Here is a 22,703-nt window from a genome sequence, read left to right as displayed (position 1 = left end):
TCGCGTGATTGGCTCACCCATGTGCATTGCTATTTCTTCAAAACAGTTAATCTAAAGAATGAAGCAAATTAGATAATAGGAGTAAATTGGAATGTTGTTTAAAATTGTATTCTCTATTTGAATCATGAAAGAAAAATTTTGGGTTTAATGTCCCTTTAATGATATTTTAGATGGAGTTTAATTCATCAGTTGTAATAAAGATGCGCTATAACTTACTTTTTAATGTAGATATGAAATTAAAATGCTCCGCTGCTTTCTTCAAAAGTAATTTTTTCTGTGTGCTGAAGGTTTGATTTGTTTTTCAATCAGCACTCTCCCCATATGGCACTTTTGTTGTAGCTAGAGCACTGATTGAACAACAATTCAAACCACTAGCTCACAGAAAAATTGACTCTTGAAGTAGGCGGCGGGGCGCAGGGAATTCGAATTTCAGATCTACATTAAAAAGTAAGTTATAGCGCATCTTCATTACAACTGATGAATGAAACTCTATTTAAAATTTTACTGCCATTCCGGATCTGATTTTAAAAAGGGAAGAGTTAACTAACACTTTAAAGGGATATTTAAATTTCTAAACTTCTTTAAAGGGAAATTCTACTGTAAACTACAAATTCTCTGTTTCCTTAGTGCAGTCTTTGTAAAACAATATTGATTTATTATGTGTGTAACCCCCATAAAGTGCTTAAACGTATAGTCAAAATTTGCCCTAGAGCACACTTTGCGCATGAATTTGACTGTGTTTAGTTAGTATTATAGATTTTGCTTGATTTTGCTGTAAAATACCTGAATACATCTAGTTAGCCAGTCGCAAGAGACATATGTATGCAGGCTCCAAACTCCAGCTAGCTCCCACTAGTGTAGGATATGTGCTTATTCATTTTCAACAATAGATACCAAGAGAGCAAAGCACATTTGAAAATATAAGTGATTTTAAAAGTGTCTTAAAAATCCATGCTCTATCTGATTCTTTAGCAAAGAAAGAAATTTATTTTTAAAATAAAATCTTCTGCTTTATTTTTACATTCGGCCCTTTAAAGTGAAGGTCAATTTTGATGAATTAGTGCCCGGGCTCAGCACTTCCTCTGTCGCAAGCCGTCTTTGTGGGTCCAAAATGACAAATCCGGCTTCCTCCAATCACGGCGTTGCATCAGGCCAAGATTCCCCCGGGGGGGGGGGAGGCCGTGATTGGAGGAAGCTGGATTCGTCATTTCTGACGTCTGCAGAGGATTCCGACGGCCGGGGGAATCGCTGGAGCAGCCGCCAGGAATAAAAGGTACGTTTTTGAAGAAAACGAGTGAAATGTCAATTTTGATGAATTCAAGTGGCCTTTTTTTAATAGGATTATTAAAAACCGGGCACTAATTCATCAAAATTGACATTCACTTTATAGAGCATAGGCATTACATTATATACCTACTCCCAGGTAAAGTTGTCTTCTTTTGAAGCTGTCAGAAGCAGTTGTGTCCCTACACTGAAATTATTTGCTGCCATAAATTAATCATGTATCAGCTCTGAATTAACTGAATGCATAGTTAAATCCAAAATAACCAAATTAAAATGTTAGGTGCTTTGGCTGTTTGTCTTGTACTGAATGCAGACGTCTATTAAGGGTAGGTTGACAAATTAAGGCTGGGTGATTCCATAGAATTTTTTTTCTATTACCAACAACATGACAATCTTAACCGCTTTTCATCAGCTGCTGTACCCCGTACATTGACTGTTGCAACGGCTTTCAGGGCTGTAGGTGTGAGTCATGTGGAAATAGAGTGGTATCGCCACTGTTGACGAGACCCTTACTCCTATAGTCCTATAGCGCTTGTGATGGTAGATGACAGGGTGTGCTTGTAAAAAACTATATGTGCAGCTTCTTTGCAGTGCTGAGATATACTATGCTTGCATTACACAATTAGACTGTCTTTCATATGATGGTTTGAGTCAACATGTGCATTATATTTCCTGTCCACCAGTAAGTTGGCAAAACAACCCTACATTTAAGAGCTTTGCTCCACCCAATCTCCCAGCAATCCCCTATCACTCACAATTATGTTTTGACGGCACAATATAGAAGGTGACATATTTTAAGTGATCAATCTTCATGTTGTTGATAGGGGTCTCTTACTAAACGGAGACCCATTTTCCCCCTTAGTAGTGCCTCATGGACAAAGGGGTTGACAAGAGTTCTTCCAGGAAGTGAGAAAGCTTCTCCTAGTACCACAGTCCCCCCAGGTGAAATGTTGATTAATTCAGCAACCCAATGACTATTCCCTGAACATCTAGAAATGGGGTATTAAAACCCTGTTTTGGGCATTTTGACCGTTTTTGACAATTTTGAGAAAAATGTGTACTGTATCTTTAAACATGGAGGAAGAAAAAAGGCTACCCATGGCTTGCTCCACTCCTTAGAAACCACTCCATACACTGATTCAGGTATAGAGAAGGTAGAAGACTACTTTGGAGCAGATTTAAAGACTCTATCCTGCACCTTAGTATTAATCTCAGGAGGGCTGCTTGGTTTATAAACCTATTCCCTTAGTAAGGCATGTATATGCTCTAACCTGAAATGAAAGGACATAACCTAACCCACTGATTCCAGGAGGGAGGTCCTGAGACTCAGCAACTGAGTCCACAACAGAAGAACAGTCTAAATGAATCATGTTTAGAGGCACTAGACAAGTCACTGTATATAGGTAACCCAGGGAAAAACTGTTCATGAGGAGAGACAACCCACAAGCTCAACCATGTATATATTCTTGAAATATAGGGGAGAGCTCTGTAGAGCCCCCTGAGGGTCCAGGCTGGGGGGCAGTAATCCTGCTCCTGCCCTGCTAAATATGCAATACAGACAACGCAATTCTAGGAATAGCATTATATTCAGTGCATGACAGCTGAGAGAGGGCAAACAGAGGCACAGATTTGCAGAGTAAAACAAAATAGGAGGGACTTATGTGATCACAATTGATAGTCCAGGGACCTCAGCTGCACTAGACTGCTCCTTAGACCGTAAATACGGCACAAAAAGGGAATACAAATACAGCACTATATGCATAACTGAGTGTGAAAGTCCCAGAGGGAAGAAAAAATTGTGATAGACCATACACTGGCAACGAATAGCTTGTTAAACAGGTTTAATTAAAGGGACAGTCTACTTGAATATGTTTTTTGTTTAAAAAGATAGATAATTCTTTTTTCCCATTCCCCAGTTTTACTTAAAGGGACACTGAACCCAAAACATTTATTTTGTTATTCAGATAGAGCATGCAATTTTAAGCAACTTTCTAATTTACTCCTATTATCAATGTTTCTTTGTTCTCTTGCTATTTCTATATAAAAAATAAGGCATCTAAGCTTTTTTCTTGGTTCAGAACTCTGGACGGCAGATTTTGATTGGTGGATGAATTTATCCACCAATCAGCAAAGACAACCTAGGTTGTTCACCAAAAATGGGCCGGCATCTAAACTTGCATTCTTGCATTTCAAATAAAGATACCAAGAGAATAAAGAACATTTGATGATAGGAGTAAATTAGTTGCTTAAAATGTCATGCTCTATCTGAATCACAAAATGAAAATTTTGGGTTCAGTGTCCCTTTAACCAACACTATTATATTAATAAACTTTTTACTTCTGTGATTACTTTGTATCTAAGCCTCTGCAGACTGCCCCGTTTTAGCCAACCAGTGCTGACTCCACGGGAGTGAGCACAATATTACCTATATGACACACATGAACTAGCTGTATCTAACTGTGAAAAACTGTCAAAATGCACAGAAATAATAGGCGGCCTTCATTGGCTTAGAAATCAGTTTAAACCTACCTAGGTTTAGCTTTCAACAAAGAATACCAATAGAACAAAGCAAATTTGATTATAAAAGAAAATTGGAAAGTTGTTTAAAATTGCATGCCCTTTCTGAATCATGAAAGTTTAATATTGACTTGACTGTCCCTTTAAGGCTATGGTTTCTTTGCCAGTCTCTAGATGTCTGGGAAATGGTCCTTAAAGGGACACTGAACCCAAAAAAATTTCTTTTGCATGCAATTTTAAGCAACTTTCTAATTTACTCCTATTATCAATTTTTCCGTTCTCTTGCTATCTTTATTTGAAAAAGAAGGCATCTAAGCTTTTTTTTTTTTGGTTCAGTCCCCTGGACAGCACTTTTTTATTGGTGGATGAATTTATCCACCAATCAGCAAGAACAACCCAGGTTGTTCACCAAAAATGGGCAGGCATCTAAACTTAAATTCTTGCATTTCAAATAAAGATACCAAGAGAATAAAGAAAATTTGATAATGGGAGTTAATTAGAAAGTTGCTTAAAATGTCATGCTCTATCGAAATCACGAAAGAAAAAATTTGGGTTCAGTGTCCCTTTAAGGTGGATGGAGCTATCTCCAGTTTAGCCTAGTGGATCACTATTCCTTTAGAGGATAGCACCTTTTTCAAAGACCCAATGACTAAGATACTTGAGGGTTTCCATAGATGCTATTTATTTTGCCCTTTTGTCAGCGTGGAGGCAGCCATGTCTGTTTGATGCAATGACCTCTCTGAGGTTGCATCTGGAAAATAATCACTAGAAGCTGATTAAGGATGCTAACAGCTTAATTTGTGATCTGGCAGTTTAAATAAATCACATTAATGGTATAAGTGCTTTAGTTGCTGTTTTAGCTAGATGTGCCTTATGGCAAAAGTCCTCATTTGCTGATATTGTCTCTAAGGACAGAATTCTTTCTCTGATATTTCAAGGTAAAAACTTTTTTTTTGGGCTTCGCCTTGATAATATATTTATGGTTACCAGAGCATTCTGTCATGTTCGTGCTTGGAGACCCTGCAAATCTAGGAATCATCCACCTCCATTACTGTATACTAAATATTCAGTTTCAGTCTTGTGTGCCTGCCGCAGCTCCAGTGCAGTCAAATGTTCTGCCTTCTGCAGTTCTTGTGCCAAACAAGTGCCTTGCCTCCCATAGTCTCTGTTAATAAAACTTTGGCATTCAGAAATCTAAACCTGAAACCACTTGTGCTAACAAGCTACCTTCACCTCTTCGCACAGAATTTGTGACAGGTGCCATTTAGCTGCAGAATGAAAACTCTAAGGGCAAGGGTTGAACTTCTGGTCGTTTTCGTTCATTACTTCAGATCTCAAAAGGTCTATTCCTCCTCTTCCACTCAACCTGAAGGATCCCCCAAGATTTCATAGAGGCCCAGCCCATCATTGTAAATGACATCATCCAAGATGGCGTCCCTTGAATTCCAATTGGCTGATAGAATTCTATCAGCCAATCAGAATTAAAGGGTAAAAAAATCCTATTGGCTGATGAAATCAACCAATAGAATGCAAGCTCAATCTTATTGGCTGATTGGATTAGCCAATAGGATTTTTTACCCTTTAATTCCGATTGGCTGATAGAATTCTATCAGCCAATCGGAATTCAAGGGACGCCATCTTGGATGACGTAATTTAAAGGAACCTTCATTCTTCAAGATCCAGCGAAAGAAGAGGATGCTCTGCGCCGGATGTCTTGAAGATAAAGCGGCTCCACCTCAGAAGGATGAAGATAGAAAATGCAGTCTGGATGAAGGGCAATGGGGAGCTTAGGTTTTGTAGGTAGGTTTTTATTTGGGGGGGTTGGTTGTGTGGGTGGTGGGTTTTACTGTTGGGGGGTTGTTTTTATTTATTTTTTACAGGTAAAAGAGCTGATTTCTTTGGGGCAATGCTCCGCAAAAGGCCCTTTTAAGGGCTATTTGCAGTTTAGATTAAGCTAGGTTTTTTTTTTAATTTTGGGGGGCTTTTTTATTTTGATAGGGCTATTAGATTAGGTGTAATTAGTTTAAATATTTTTTTTTATTTTGTGTAATTTAGTGTTTTTTTTTTGTAATTTAGTTAATTGTATTTAATGTAATTTATTTAATTTTAGTGTAATGTTAGGTGTTAGTGTGAAGCAGGTTAGGTTTTATTTTACAGGTAAATTTGTATTTATTTTAACTAGATAGTTAGTAAATAGTTAATAACTATTTACTAACTAGTCTACCTAGTTAAAATAAATACAAACTTAGCTGTGAAATAAAAATAAAACCTAAGATAGCTACAATGTAACGATTAGTTATATTGTAGCTAGCTTAGGGTTTATTTTATAGGTAAGTATTTAGTTTTAAATAGGAATTATTTAGTTAATGATAGTCATTTTTATTTAGATTTATTTTAATTATATTAAAGTTAGGGGTGTTAGGTTTAGGGGTTAATAACTTTAGTATAGTGGCGGCGGTGACGTTGGGGGCGGCAGATTAGGGTTTAATAATATTTAACTAGTGTTTGCGATGCAGGAGGGCGGCGGTTTAGGGGTTAATATGTTTATTATAGTGGCGGCAATGTCCGGAGTGGCAGATTAGGGGTTAATATTTTTATTATAGTGTTTGGGATGCAGGAGGGCCTCAATTTAGGGGTTAATAGGTAGTTTATGGGTGTTAGTGTACTTTGTAACACTTTAGTTATGAGTTTTATGCTACAGCTTTGTAGCGCAAAACCCATAACTACTGACTTTAGATGGCGGTACGAATCTTGTCGGTATAGGCTGTACCGCTCACTTTTTGGCCTCCCAGGCAATACTTGTAATATCAGCGCTATGGAAGTCCCATTGAAAAAGGACTTTTTGAAAGGTGCGGTAGTTACATTGCGTTACGGCCAAAAAAGTGTGTGGTACAGCTATACCTGCAAGACTTGTAATACCAGCGGTAGTGAAAAAGCTGCGTTATGAGGCTTTTTCACTCATAGTTCAAAACTCGTAATCTAGCCGTCAGTTTGTAATGGCCCCCAGGGTATTCACCAAAAGTGTTGTGGGACTTGCGGCTGGTGACTTGTTCACAGGGCATTTCAGTATCACCGTATCTGGATTAAATTCTCTTCAGAAGGCAGTCAAGCACAGAAATTATGCCTTACTGTTTCTAAGCTCTCTTTTTCCTGAGATCTATAAAATACTTTGTCCATGGTGCTGTCTCTAAAAGAAAAAAACAGATGCAAGCTTCAGTCAGCATGTTCCAGGTTGCAGCACACTCCAACTGTGGTTCTGTTTATGGAGATGGTTGGGTTGATGGTTGCCATCTCATTCCCTTTTTTTCAGATTTCATTTTTGCCTCTGCAACTTTCTTTCTGTATCAATGAAACGAAGATCACAAGGACTTATTTCAAATGATCTCTTTGAATCAGCAGACAAGGGAAGTCTCTGGATTTGTGGCAGAATCAATATTTTATTGTTCAGGGGGTATTAATTTTGATTGGGGAACTTTACAGTAATGTCATCAGACTCTCATCTTGGACTGGGGGGATGTTGGTGGGTCTCTGAGGGTGCAAGGAGTTTGGTCTTCTCAGAAGACAAGTTTACCTTTCAACATTCTGGAACTCAGAGTGATCTTCAGAGCTCTACAATGGTGGCACAGTCTCAGAAAGAAACCTTTCATTCAACTTAAGTCTTACAGTGTCACAGCAGTGGCTTATATAGACCATCAGATAGGAATTTGCAGAGCCTCAGTGATGTCAGATGTGTAGAGGCTTGTCAGAGTGTAATCTCAGCTATTCAAGTCCCCAGAGTCAACAATGACAAGACAGACTTTCTCCATCAGGAGGTTTTCAAACAACTTATAAGGCACTGGGGAAGGCCAGAGATAGACTTCATGGCTTCTCATTTGATGCACAATCTTACCTTCTGTTGGAGGGTTAAGTAGTGTTTTGGTTGTTCAAACTGATGTACATATTTCCTCTGTTTGTGCTGCTATCCAGAATGAGAGCAAGAATCAAGCAGGAATCAAGTTAAAAAGGCTTTGATCGGTGGGGGTTAATCCCCTACTGAGCATTTTACTGCAAATTTAAAGTGAATGTCAATTTTTTAGGATATGAAAGTATCATTCAATAGCTTATCACTATATCAATTAAACCGCCACTTTCATTTTTTAATAAAATGTATAATAAATTTTATATTATAATATGAAATTTAGTCTCTTATATTTACCAGCTCCTCCCACCCGCAACTTCCTTGTCTTATTCAATCCTACGTATACAGCGGTCCCACCCACTGTTTACGTAGTGGCAATGCGCGCTCCAAGCGATGCTAAACACCTCGCACAGTCCGATAACTGTAATTGCGCATGCGCGAAATGTGCATGAGCTTCAGAGATTGTTGTCAGAACTGTCTAACGCAAGCGCAGTACAGACGCGTGACGACAGCAAAAGGGGTTTGGTCCCCCCGTGGAAAATACATTTATTGGTTCTGATGATCGTCTACCCTGTCAATCAATGATGAAAAATGCCGGGCGGACGATTATAATTACGAATGCGAGGATATTAAATTAAAATACTCGGTAATTACAATCTTTAAAAAAAAATTATGAATTAAAGTGCTGTTATTTTAACTTTAAAGTTAATGCGAACTTTAGAGACCATGCTGACTTTGCATTCACTTTAACTACAGCAGTGGCTTCTTTTTTGTTTTTTTCATAATCATTCTTCTCTTGACCACATTTGTAAAGCTGCTACCTTGTCCTCTGTGCATACATTTTCTATGTTCTACTTTTTTTTTTTATGCCCTTGCAAAGGTGGCCTTTGGCAGGAAAGTACTGCCGGCTGTTGTTTCTGATTAATAACATGCCTGTCTAAACTTCTTAGTCCTGTCCTATTCTGGTGGCCTTCGCTGTTAAGGTATTGAATCACATATGTGATGATTTGTGGACCCTTAACATCAAATGAAAGAAAACCTAGTTTATGATTACATGATAAATGTATTTATTTCTTGAGGGTGAGAGTCCATGACCCCACTCATTATTATCTTCAGTTGGCAGGTTCTGTTTTGCACTTCATTTGCCCCACTTTGGTCCTTTCCTATCTTCTGGCTTTCCTTCTCTAGTTTGCCATATGTTTAGGTGAGAGTGATGTGTGTTTGCTGGGAGATAGGGTGGAACAAAACTCTGGAATGTAGTGGTATATTTCTGGAGGAAAGGAAATGTATACCACATGTAATAATATGTGGACTTTCACCATCATGAAAAAAAAAGATAAGGATAAGCATAAATTATTTTGTTGACATTGTATTGATGGCATGGTCACTTCTTCTATACTTGAAATAAAAAAAAAAATGTAAATGCGCTGAAAATTTCTTTAATTATGCATGGATGTTAAAATAACATAAAATACACTTGCAAGTAAAGGAAAAAAAGGCTTGACGCATTTCAGCTTATGCCGTCATCAAAAACCTGAAATCTATTAACTCAGGGCTAAGAGTACGGTAGCAGCCGAAACGCGCCAGCCATTACTGACAAAGAGGAGATGTTTTCCTTCACTTTGGATGTATTTTAACGATATGAAATAAATTGTGTATTTTAATTGTTCCTGGTATCAGTGCTTCATCTCACTTCTTGTTTTTTAACCATATAGATAACACTGTGTTCAGACACAGGGGGTTATTTAAGATTTAGCACAAAACAATGCTAAATTTAAGACAATAGATAATAAACAGTCACAGTCATGTGATCAGGGGGCTGGAAGAAGGTTCCTAGATACAAGGTAATCACAGAGGTAAAAAGTATATTAATATAACTGTGTTGGTTATGCAAAACTGGGGAATGGGTAATAAAGGGATTATCTATCTTTTAAAACAATAACAATTCTATGGTAAACTGTCCCTTTAATTACCCTTAGATCCATTGACATTTGCTCTTCATTCAGTTTGACCCTGTGAGCTTGGAGTCCTCAGGACAAGTGTAGCTACACATATGTTGGAGGGGAGACAAGCCACTGATGTATTTTCTTGATGTTATCTGAGAGGTGGCCTAGGCTAAAAAAAACAAAAAAAACCAATTTTATTTGTACAGTACAGCGCTGTCCATCACTTTATAATTATGACATTGCATACAAAATGGCCTAAGTGTGAGAACAAACCAAACCCAGCATGCATGGAGGTGCTAATCTAAAATGACTTGGACAAACGATGGGTGAATGGTAACATGAATGTTCCCCGTGCCATTGTTTTACTATGTGAGTAGCTCTATAGAAAATGTATAATTCAAACGGCACATTTGAATATTGATTCTTATGCATTGATATCTATGAGAATCAGTTAATGAATATTAATAATTAAATATTTAGATATTAATTTGATATTGATATTAATATATGGAGAAAATCACGGAGTTCAGCTGATTTTCTTCATTACAAATTCATCTTGAACTCCTACTATTCTGCCCTTAATCTCCACAAGCAACACTACTTCTCTACTCTTATCTCTAATCTTTCTTCAAACCCAAAACGTCTGTTCTCCACTTTCAATACTCTTCTCCGCCCTCCCACACCTCCTAATACAACTTCTCTGTCAGCTCAAGACTTTGCCAGTCACTTCATTAACAAAATTGACTCCATCAGACATGAAATCAGCTCTCAACATAATTCCATTCTCTCCCCCCCTCAAATGCTCTCACTCAACCACAACCCTCATAACCTGAAACTTAGTTCATTCTCCCCTGTTACTGAGGAAGAAGTTTCGGCACTTATACTGCGCTCTCACCTCACTACCTGTCCCCTTGACCCTATCCCCTCACAGCTACTCCCCTCCCTCTCTGCTACCCTTACCCCTATACTAACACATATTTTCAACCTCTCCCTCAGCACTGGTACATTTCCCTCATCGATGAAACATGCACTGGTCACACCTATCCTCATAAAACCTTCCCTTGATCCTACCTCCCCATCCAACTACCGCCCTATTTCCCTCCTCCCTCTTGCTTCAAAGCTTCTCGAAAAACTAGTATATGCACGCCTATCCCATTTCCTTATGTTAAACTCCCTTCTTGACCCGCTGCAATCTGGATTTCGTCCCTATCACTCCACAGAGACAGCTATTGTTAAGGTCACCAACGACCTACTTACAGCAAAATCAAAAGGTCACTCTCTGCTTATCCTCCTTGATCTGTCCGCAGCCTTTGACACTGTCGACCACCCTCTTTTGCTCCAAACCCTGCAATTCTTCGGCATCTGTGACACAGCCCTTTCGTGGCTCTCTTCCTACCTATCAAACCGTACCTTCAGTGTAGCCTTTTCTGGGGCCTCCTCTGCCCCGTCACCACTTTCTGTCGGAGTACCGCAAGGCTCTGTCCTTGGTCCCCTTCTCTTCTCAATCTATACATCATCACTAGGCTCCCTAATTTAAGTCCCACGGTTTCCAATATCATTTGTATGCCGATGACACCCAAATCTACTTCTCTGCACCAGACCTATCTCCTTCCTTGCTAACCCGTGTCACTAACTGTCTTTCTCACATCTCTTCCTGGATGTCCTCCCACTACCTCAAGCTAAATCTCTCCAAAACTGAGCTCCTCATTTTCCCCCCTTCTTCCAAAATCTCCACCCCCAATATCTCTATAACTGTCGACAACTCCATCATTACCCCTACCCCGCATGCCCGATGTCTCGGGGTCACATTTGACTCCGATGTTTCCTTCACTCCTCACATTCTGTCCTTGGCTAAAGCCTGCCGCTTCCACCTTAAAAACATCTCCAAAATTAGACACTTCCTTACACAAGACACAACTAAGATTTTAATCCACTCTCTCATTCTTTCCCGCCTTGATTACTGCAACTCTGTCCTCTCTGGTCTCCCCACCTGCCGCCTAGCTCCCTTACAATCCATACTGAATGCCTCTGCCAGACTCATCTTCCTTACATGTCGCTCTTCATCTGCTGCTCCTCTCTGCCAATCCCTCCACTGGCTTCCTCTTGCCTCTAGGATCAAACACAAAATTCTCATTCTGACATACAAAGCCCTCAACTGCACTGCTCCCCCCTATATCTCAGACCTTGTCTCCAGATACTCTCCCTCCCTTCCCCTTCGCTCTGCTCATGACCTCCTACTCTCCTCCTCTCTGGTTACCTCATCGCACTCCAGTTTACAGGACTTCTCCAGACTGGCTCCCATCTTGTGGAACTCTCTGCCTCACCCCACAAGACTCTCCCCTAGTTTTGAAAGCTTCAAGCGCTCCCTAAAGACTCTGCTGTTCAAGAATGCATATAACCTATGCTAACCTTACTTTATACCAGTTCCACTCCTCCATTGCTATCCCCTGAACCCCCTTAGCATGTAAGCTTAAGAGTCCAGCTGTTTGTAGATCACCTTCTTAAGAGTGGATTACAACAGTGCAACTCTTGGCAGGGCCCTCTACCCACTTTATCCCTTAATTGTTTTATACTCCCCTTTGTTTATAGCGCTGCGGAATCTGTTGGCGCTCTACAAATAACCGATAATAATAATAATGATAATGATATTGAATTTTACATTTGATAAATGGAAAAATAACATTATTAATAATACAAATAACAGCAAAACAAAACATTGTATGTTTTTTAAAGGGACTTGAAACCCACATTTTTTCTTTCATGATTTAGATGGAAAATTAAATTTTAAAAACGTTTCCAATTTACTTAAATTATCAAAGTTGCTTTGTTCTCTTGTTATGCTTTTGTTGAAGAGATATCTAGATAGGTAACGTGCACATGTCTGGGGCACTACATGACAGGAAATGGTGCTGCCATCTAGTGCTCTTGCTAATGTATAACATGGTTGCCATATAGTGCTGCAGACATGTGCACGCTCCTGAACTTACCTTTCTGATTTTCAAAAAAGGATAACAAGAAAACAAAGAACAATTGATAATAGAAGTAAATTAGAAAGTTGTTTAAAAAGATGAAAGAAACATTTTGGGGTTTAGTTCCTATTAACCATAACTTTTTTAATAAAGCATGAACACGACACACAAATGGTTTCAAGGGACATGAAACCCACATTTTTTATTTCCTTATTCAGAAAGAACATGCAATTTTAAAAAACTTTCCAGTTTATTGCTATTATCTTATTTGTTTTGTTCTCTTTGTATCCTTTGTTGAAAAGTATACCTAGGTAGGCTCAGAAGCTACTGATTGGTGATTGCACATATATGCCGCTTGTCATTGGCTTTCAGATAACTCCTAGTAGTGCATTATTGCTTCTTCAACAAAGGATACCAGGAGAATAAAGCAAATTTGATAATGGAAGTAAACTGAAAAGGTGTTTAAAATCGTATGATCTACTGAATCATAAAAGATACATTTTTGGTTTCATGTCTCTTTAAAAGAAAATATCACTTGTTGGTGAGTTTTTGGGCATTAGTTTTTTTTTTAACATTGTTAAATGTATTTGTATTGTACATAAGTTTTTCATTTTAGTGTATTGTTCTATGCTATTGCTTCTGGGGGATCTGCATAACAATTCTTTACTTTTCCCTATTAGGCACAGTTGGTGGGTCCCTATTACGCAGTTCGTTAGTAACATTACAAAATGAATCTCAAGTGGAACAAAATGGAACGTGCAAGGGAGTCGTTTTGATTCACACCAATCAAGCCCAAAGTCTGGTAAAAGAACAAGTTGTTTCATAATACTGATCTACTAGCAAATAACGTTTTGTTAAATAATTAACATAGTAAAATTGAACACCATAACAAACAGAGAACATCATGTATAGTGTTTTAATTTGTCTATAATTAGTGTGCGTAGGGTCTTTAAGTACTACTGTCATCTTGAAGCCTTTATATGTGCATGCTGCTGACCAGTAAATCATTCCCAACCAATGTGCATTAATACAGCAGTAAAGTAATATCATTTGTCAACTTGCCAGCTTCTGATTACTAATAAAGCTGCATGAGTTGAACCTGTCAGACAACCAATGTCTACATTAGCAGTCTGTGACAAAAATAAAACAGTACTAATATCACAATAAATATGTAACATAGTAGATGAGGTTGAAAAAAAGACAGAAGTCCATCGAGATCAACCTATACAAATCTTAATATACTTACAAAAAAACTCCAGTTAAGTTTAAATTAATCCAATTATAAAAGGTGAATTATTTAACACAAGCAATCATATCCCAGAATTCTGTTTTTAGCCAGAAATGTATCTAAACCATTTTTTAATTTTTCTAAGGTATTTGCATTTACTACCTCCTCAGGTAATGAGTTACACAATTTAGCTTTACGTTTCGGGAGATTAATCTCCTTTCCTCCATTTTCTTGGAATAAACAGAGCTTTTGCCATTTCTGTATATGGACCTTGAATATATTTATATAAAGTAATCATGTCACCTCTCAAGCACCTTTTTTCTAGGGGAAACAGACCCAGTTTGGCTAGCCTCTCTTTATAGCTTAAATTCCCCATTCCCCTTATTAACGTTGTGGCCCTTCTCTGAACTTTTTCTAAGTCTGCAATGTCTTTTTTTGAGATCGGTCCCCATAGCTGCACTCCATACTCAAGGTGAGGTCTTGCCAGGGATTTATATACTGACAGAATTATGATTTCCTCCCTTGCATCAATGCCTCTGTTATCTATTACTACAACCAAATCCCTTTCCTCCTCTGTTTCGCTAAGTCTAGTCCCATTTAAATAATACAATGTTGCACGAATCCACAGCACCAAACTTTATAGAAAAACTTAAAGATTTATTTGGGTACAAACAAACCCAAATAAATCTTTAAGTTTTTCAATAAAGTTTGGTGCTGTGGATTCGTGCAACATTGGAATACTGGAGAGGAAAGCAGTCTCCTCTGTACCACTGATCACCAAGGGAAAAAGGGACTAAGGTGCTGTTTGTGTGTTGTTTAGTGCTGTTCCCATTCAAATAATAGATCGCCTACTTTTTTTTTTTTACTTTCCAAATGTAGAACCTTGCATTTTTCAGTATTAAATCTCATTTTCCATTTACCTGCCCATTCTTCTAATTTCTCTTGTTAAGTGTATCCAGTCCACGGATCATCCATTACTTGTGGGATATTCTCCTTCCCAACAGGAAGTTGCAAGAGGATCACCCACAGCAGAGCTGCTATATAGCTCCTCCCCTCACTGCCATATCCAGTCATTCTCTTGCAACTCTCAACTAAGATGGAGGTCGTAAGAGGACTGTGGTGTTTTATACTTAGTTTATTTCTTCAATCAAAAGTTTGTTATTTTCAAATGGTACCGGAGTGTACTGTTTATCTCAGGCAGTATTTAGAAGAAGAATCTGCCTGCGTTTTCTATGATCTTAGCAGAAGTAACTAAGATCCTTTGCTGTTCTCACATATTCTGAGGAGTGAGGTAACTTCAGAGGGGAATAGCGTGCAGGTTTTCCTGTAATAAGGTATGTGCAGTTAAAATATTTTTCTAGGGAATAGAATTTGCTAGAAAATGCTGCTGATACCGAAGTAATGTAAGTAAAGCCTTAAATGCAGTGATAGCGACTGGTATCAGGCTTATTAATAGAGATACATACTCTTATAAAAGTGTATTTTTAAACGTTTGCTGGCATGTTTAATCGTTTTTTACATATGTTTGGTGATAAAACTTATTGGGGCCTAGTTATTTCCACATGGCTGGCTTGAATTTTGCCTAGAAACAGTTCCCTCAGGCTTCCCACTGTTGTAATATGAGTGGGAGGGGCCTATTTTGGCGTTTTTTTGCACAGCAAAAATTACAGACACAGACATCCAGCTTCTTCCTGCATGATCCAGGACTTCTCTGAAGGGCTCAAAAGGCTTCAAAAGTCGTATTGAGGGAGGTAAAAAGCCACAGTAGAGCTGTGGCAGTTGTTGTGACTGTTTAAAAAACGTTTTTGTCATTTGTTATTCCGTTTTTGGTATTAAGGGGTTAATCATCCATTTGCAAGTGGGTGCAATGCTCTGCTAACTTATTACATACACTGTAAAAATTTCGTTAGTGTAACTGCATTTTTTCACTGTTATTTCAAAATTTGGGAAAATTTGTGTTTCTTAAAGGCGCAGTAACGTTTTTTATATTGCTTGTAAACTTGTTTTAAAGTGTTTTCCAAGCTTGCTAGTCTCATTGCTAGTCTGTTTAAACATGTCTGACACAGAGGAACCTACTTGTTCATTATGTTTGAAAGCCATGGTGGAGCCCCATAGGAGAATGTGTACTAAATGTATTGATTTCACCTTAAACAGTAAAGATCAGTCTTTATCTATAAAAGAATTATCACCAGAGGGTTCTGTCAAGGGGGAAGTTATGCCGACTAACTCTCCCCACGTGTCAGACCCTTCGCCTCCCGCTCAGGGGACGCACGCTAATATGGCGCCAATTATATCAGGGACGCCCATAGCGATTACCTTGCAGGACATGGCTGCATTCATGAATAATACCCTGTCAGAGGTATTATCTAGATTGCCTGAATTAAGAGGCAAGCGCGATAGCTCTGGGGTTAGGAGAGATACAGAGCGCGCAAATGCTGTTAGAGCCATGTCTGATACTGCGTCACAGTATGCAGAACATGAGGACGGAGAGCTTCAGTCTGTGGGTGACATCTCTGACTCGGGGAAACCTGATTCAGAGATTTCTAATTTTAAATTTAAGCTTGAGAAGCTCCGTGTATTGCTTGGGGAGGTATTAGCTGCTCTGAATGACTGTAACACAGTTGCAATTCCAGAGAAATTGTGTAGGCTGGATAGATACTATGCAGTGCCGGTGTGTACTGACGTTTTTCCTATACCTAAAAGGCTTACAGAAATTATTAGCAAGGAGTGGGATAGACCCAGTGTGCCCTTTTCCCCACCTCCTATATTTAGAAAAATGTTTCCAATAGACGCCACTACACGGGACTTATGGCAGACGGTCCCTAAGGTGGAGGGAGCAGTTTCTACTTTAGCAAAGCGTACCACTATCCCGGTTGAGGACAGTTGTGCTTTTTCAGATCCAATGGATAAAAAATTAGAGGGTTACCTTAAGAAAATGTTTATTCAACAAGGTTTTATTTTACAGCCCCTTGCATGCATTGCGCCTGTCACTGCTGCGGCGGCATTCTGGTTTGAGGCCCTGGAAGAGGCCATCCAGACAGCTCCATTGAATGAAATTATTGACAAGCTTAGAACGCTTAAGCTAGCTAACTCATTTGTTTCTGTTGCCATTGTTCATTTGACTAAACTAACGGCTAAGAATTCCGGATTCGCCATCCAGGTGCGTAGGGCGCTATGGCTTAAATCCTGGTCAGCTGACGTGACTTCAAAGTCTAAATTACTCAACATTCCTTTCAAGGGGCAGACCTTATTCGGGCCTGGCTTGAAGGAAATTATTGCTGACATTACTGGAGGCAAGGGTCATACCCTTCCTCAGGACAGGGCCAAATCAAAGGCCAAACAGTCTAATTTTCGTGCCTTTTGAAATTTCAAGGCAGGAGCAGCATCAACTTCCTCCGCTTCAAAACAAGAGGGAACTGTTGCTCATTCCAGACAGGCCTGGAACAAGGGCAAGCAGGCCAGAAAGCCTGCTGCTGCCTCCAAGACAGCATGAAGGAACGGCCCCCTATCCGGAAACGGATCTAGGGGGCAGATTTTCTCTTCGCCCAGGCGTGGGCAAGAGATGTTCAGGATTCCTGGGCGTTGGAGATCATATCTCAGGGATATCTTCTGGACTTCAAAGCTTCTCCTCCACAAGGGAGATTTCATCTTTCAAGGTTATCAGCAAACCAGATAAAGAAAGAGGCATTCCTAAGCTGTGTGCAAGACCTCCTAGTAATGGGAGTGATCCATCCAGTTCCGCGGACGGAACAAGGACAGGGATTTTATTCAAATCTGTTTGTGGTTCCCAAGAAAGAGGGAACCTTCAGACCAATCTTGGATCTAAAGATCTTAAACAAATTCCTCAGAGTTCCATCATTCAAAATGGAAACTATTCGGACCATCCTACCCATGATCCAAGTGGGTCAGTACATGACCACAGTGGACTTAAAGGATGCCTACCTTCACATACCGATTCACAAAGATCATCATCGGTTCCTAAGGTTTGCCTTTCTAGACAGGCATTACCAATTTGTAGCTCTTCCCTTCGGGTTGGCCACTGCCCCGAGAATTTTTACAAAGGTTCTGGGCTCACTTCTGGCGGTTCTAAGACCTCGAGGCATAGCGGTGGCTCCGTATCTAGATGACATCCTGATACAGGCGTCAAGCTTTCAAATTGCCAAGTCTCATACAGAGATAGTTCTGGCATTTCTGAGGTCGCATGGGTGGAAAGTGAACGTGGAAAAGAGTTCTCTATCACCACTCACAAGAGTCTCCTTCCTAGGGACTCTTATAGATTCTGTAGAGATGAAAATTTACCTGACGGAGTCCAGGTTATCAAAACTTCTAAATGCTTGCCGTGTCCTTCATTCCATTCCACGCCCGTCAGTGGCTCAGTGCATGGAAGTAATCAGCTTAATTGTAGCGGCAATGGACATAGTGCCATTTGCGCGCCTGCATCTCAGACCGCTGCAATTATGCATGCTAAGTCAGTGGAATGGGGATTACTCAGATTTGTCCCCTCTACTAAATCTGGATCAAGAGACCAGAGATTCTCTTCTCTGGTGGCTTTCTCGGGTCCATCTGTCCAAGGGTATGACCTTTGGCAGGCCAGATTGGACGATTGTAACAGATGCCAGCCTTCTAGGTTGGGGCGCAGTCTGGAACTCCCTGAAGGCTCAGGGATCGTGGACTCAGGAGGAGAAACTCCTCCCAATAAATATTCTGGAGTTAAGAGAAATATTCAAGGCTCTTCTAGCTTGGCCTCAGTTAGCAACACTGAGGTTCATCAGATTTCAGTCGGACAACATCACGACTGTGGCTTACATCAACCATCAAGGGGGAACCAGGAGTTCCCTAGCGATGTTAGAAGTCTCAAAGATAATTCGCTGGGCAGAGTCTCACTCTTGCCACCTGTCAGCGATCCACATCCCAGGCGTAGAGAACTGGGAGGCGGATTTTCTAAGTCGTCAGACTTTTCATCCGGGGGAGTGGGAACTCCATCCGGAGGTGTTTGCTCAACTGGTCCATTGTTGGGGCAAACCAGAACTGGATCTCATGGCGTCTCGCCAGAACGCCAAGCTTCCTTGTTACGGATCCAGGTCCAGGGACCCGGGAGCAACGCTGATAGATGCTCTAGCAGCTCCTTGGTTCTTCAACCTGGCCTATGTGTTTCCACCGTTTCCTCTGCTCCCTCGACTGATTGCCAAAATCAAACAGGAGAGAGCATCGGTGATTCTGATAGCGCCTGCGTGGCCATGCAGGACCTGGTATGCAGACCTAGTGGACATGTCATCTCTTCCACCATGGACTCTGCCTCTGAGGCAGGACCTTCTAATACAAGGTCCTTTCAATCATCCAAATCTAATTTCTCTGAGACTGACTGCATGGAGATTGAACGCTTGATTCTATCAAGGCGTGGCTTCTCCGAGTCAGTCATTGATACCTTAATACAGGCTCGGAAGCCTGTCACCAGGAAAATCTACCATAAGATATGGCGTAAATATCTTTATTGGTGTGAATCCAACAGTTACTCATGGAGTAAGGTTAGGATTCCTAGGATATTGTCCTTTCTCCAAGAGGGTTTGGACAAAGGCTTATCAGCTAGTTCTTTAAAAGGACAGATCTCTGCTCTATCTATTCTTTTGCACAAACGTCTGGCAGAAGTTCCAGACGTCCAGGCATTTTGTCAGGCTTTGGTTAGGATTAAGCCTGTGTTTAAAACTGTTGCTCCCCCGTGGAGCTTAAACTTGGTTCTTAAAGTTCTTCAGGGAGTTCCGTTTGAACCCCTTCATTCCATTGATATTAAACTTTTATCTTGGAAATTTCTGTTTTTGATGGCTATTTCTTCGGCTCGAAGAGTCTCTGAGTTATCTGCCTTACATTGTGATTCTCCTTATCTGATTTTTCATTCAGACAAGGTAGTTCTGCGTACCAAACCTGGGTTTTTACCTAAGGTGGTTTCTAACAGGAATATCAATCAAGAGATTGTTGTTCCATCATTGTGTCCTAATCCTTCTTCAAAGAAGGAACGTCTTTTGCATAATCTGGATGTAGTCTGTGCCTTGAAGTTTTACTTACAGGCTACTAAAGATTTTCGTCAAACATCTGCCCTGTTTGTCGTTTACTTTGGACAGAGGAGAGGTCAAAAAGCTTCGGCAACCTCTCTCTCCTTTTGGCTTCGGAGCATAATACGCTTAGCCTATGAGACTGCTGGACAGCAGCCCCCTGAAAGGATTACAGCTCATTCTACTAGAGCTGTGGCTTCCACCTGGGCCTTTAAAAATGAGGCCTCTGTTGAACAGATTTGCAAGGCTGCGACTTGGTGTTCGCTTCACACCTTTTCAAAATTTTACAAATTTGACACTTTTGCTTCTTCGGAGGCTGTTTTTGGGAGAAAGGTTCTACAGGCAGTGGTTCCTTCCATTTAAGTTCCTGCCTTGTCCCTCCCATCATCCGTGTACTTTAGCTTTGGTGTTGGTATCCCACAAGTAATGGATGATCCGTGGACTGGATACACTTAACAAGAGAAAACATAATTTATGCTTACCTGATAAATTTATTTCTCATGTAGTGTATCCAGTCCACGGCCCGCCCTGTCCTTTTAAGGCAGGTCTAAATTTTAATTAAACTACAGTGACCACTGCACCCTATGGTTTCTCCTTTCTCGTCTTGTTTCGGTCGAATGACTGGATATGGCAGTGAGGGGAGGAGCTATATAGCAGCTCTGCTGTGGGTGATCCTCTTGCAACTTCCTGTTGGGAAGGAGAATATCCCACAAGTAATGGATGATCCGTGGACTGGATACACTACAAGAGAAATAAATTTATCAGGTAAGCATAAATTATGTTTTTTGTAGATCCCCTTGTAAAGCAAATTCATCCTGCACTAACCTAATGACCTTACAACAACTTTGTATCATCTGCAAAAATAGAGATGTTTCTATTTAATCCTTGCTCCAAGTCATTAATCAAAATATTAAAAAGAACAGGGCCCAGTACTGATCCCTGGGGGACTCCACTGATTACCTTTGTCCAATCTGAGTATGATCCGTTTACTACTACTTGTTGCTCCCTGTCTTATGGAATGTAAAAAAAAATAATGTTGTTGTTTAATTGGTATAACAATGCTGATTCCAAATATTTATAAAATTGCCAAAGAAAACTGTAACTGAAATTAAGGCGTTGCCCTCCAAATAGATGTGGCACATAGCTCACCAACCCATAACTCGGTTCATGTAAGAGGGGGCAGACTTACTGAATAACCATTATATGGTAAAATTTAGTCTAATTGGCTTGCGTGGCTCCTTCAATTATTATTTTATTTTACACTAGAAAGAGATTAGAGCATTTTGTGTCACACAATCAAAAAGCTCTCTTAATTGTGAATGTTGGAATTTGAGAAAAATCAAGCGGAAGACTAATTTATTTTACATGTTTATTGTGAATAGCTAGGGTATCCGCAGATTCTTATCAGAGCACCCAGGAGATGAGATAGTGACAGGAAACTAAATAAATTGCATCAGGTATATGAAAGAGCACTTATTGTTAAAATATTTTAATTTTAAACCTAACATAAATGTAACTGATCTATAAGGATTTATTGCTATGTTACTGATAAGCAGATCACCTACTGCTTTTATTGGTTGACCGTAACATGCCTCAAAAAGCACAGGAACATCGCTTCATTGTCATTTGATACATTTTGCACCATGGAGATTTCCTTGTATATATATTTTTTATATACTTGGTGAATAAATTAGTTTATTTTATTCTATGTCAGAGCAGTAGCATGTAATGCTCAGCATACACCTTAGCAATACATATCCAGCAGGGGGCGCACTAGCATGTTAGCAGAACATAGTAACATAGTAACATAGTAGATAAGGTTGAAAAAAGACTGAAGTCCATCGAGTTCAACCTATACAAATCTAAAATACTTACAAAAAGCTCCAGTTAAGCTTAAATAACCCCATTAAAATGTGACCCATTTAATACTAGCAATCATATCCATGAATTTTGTTTATATACAGAAATTTATCCAGACTGTTTTTAAATGTATCTATGGTATTGGCATTCACTACCTCCTTTGGTAATGAGTTCCACAATTTTATTGCTCTTACAGTGAAAAAACGTTTCCGTTGCAGGAGATTAAATCTCCTTTCCTCCAACCTTAAATTATGACCTCTTGTCAGAACCAATTTTCTTGGAATAAAAAGAGCTTCTGCCATCTCTGTATATGGGCCTTGAATATATTTATATAAAGTAATCATGTCACCTCTCAAGCGCCTTTTTTCTAAAGAGAACAGACCCAGTTTGGCTAGCCTCTCCTCATAGGTTAATTTCTCCAATCCCCTTATTAGCTTTGTGGCCCTTCTCTGAACTTTTTCTAGTTCTGCAATATCTTTTTTAGCAATCGGTCCCCAGAACTGCACTCCAAACTCAAGGTGAGGTCTTACCAGGGCTTTATATAATGACAGAATTATGCTTTCCTCCCTTGAATCAATGCCTCTTTTAATACATGCTAGTATCTTATTAGCCTTTGAAGCCGCTGCTCTGCATTGTGCACTCATCTTTAGCTTGTTATCTATTACTACTCCCAAATCCCTTTCCTCCTGTGTTTGGCTAAGTCTTGTCCCATTTAAAAAATACATAGCCTGCTTATTTTTACTTCCAAAATGTAGAACCTTACATTTTTCCGTATTAAATCTCATTTTCCATTCACTTGCCCATAGTTCTAATTTTAGCAAATCCCTTTGCAAAGAGAGTTCATCCTGCTCTGACCTAATGACCTTACTTAACTTAGTATCATCTGCAAAAATAGAGATGTCGCTATTTAATCCTTGCTCCAAGTCATTTATAAAAATATTAAAAAGAACAGGG

At 39.6% G+C, this 22,703-nt stretch overlaps 1 protein-coding gene across 2 annotated transcripts in view; it reads left to right on the top strand.

Moving 5' to 3' along the window:
• Window positions 1-22,703, top strand: part of LOC128663675 (scavenger receptor cysteine-rich type 1 protein M130) — a 200,299-nt gene that overhangs the window by 48,789 nt on the left and 128,807 nt on the right. For both annotated transcript variants that reach the window (XM_053718117.1, XM_053718118.1), the window contains exon 2: window positions 13,295-13,416. In XM_053718117.1, coding sequence (XP_053574092.1) covers window positions 13,295-13,416 — 122 coding nt within the window. The remainder of the gene's footprint in view (window positions 1-13,294; window positions 13,417-22,703) is intronic.

Source organism: Bombina bombina, chromosome 6 (assembly GCF_027579735.1).
Source record: "Bombina bombina isolate aBomBom1 chromosome 6, aBomBom1.pri, whole genome shotgun sequence".
In the NCBI taxonomy this organism is placed as follows: domain Eukaryota; kingdom Metazoa; phylum Chordata; class Amphibia; order Anura; family Bombinatoridae; genus Bombina; species Bombina bombina.
Note: the sequence above shows the minus strand (reverse complement) of the source record. Positions and strands in the feature narration are given on the sequence as shown.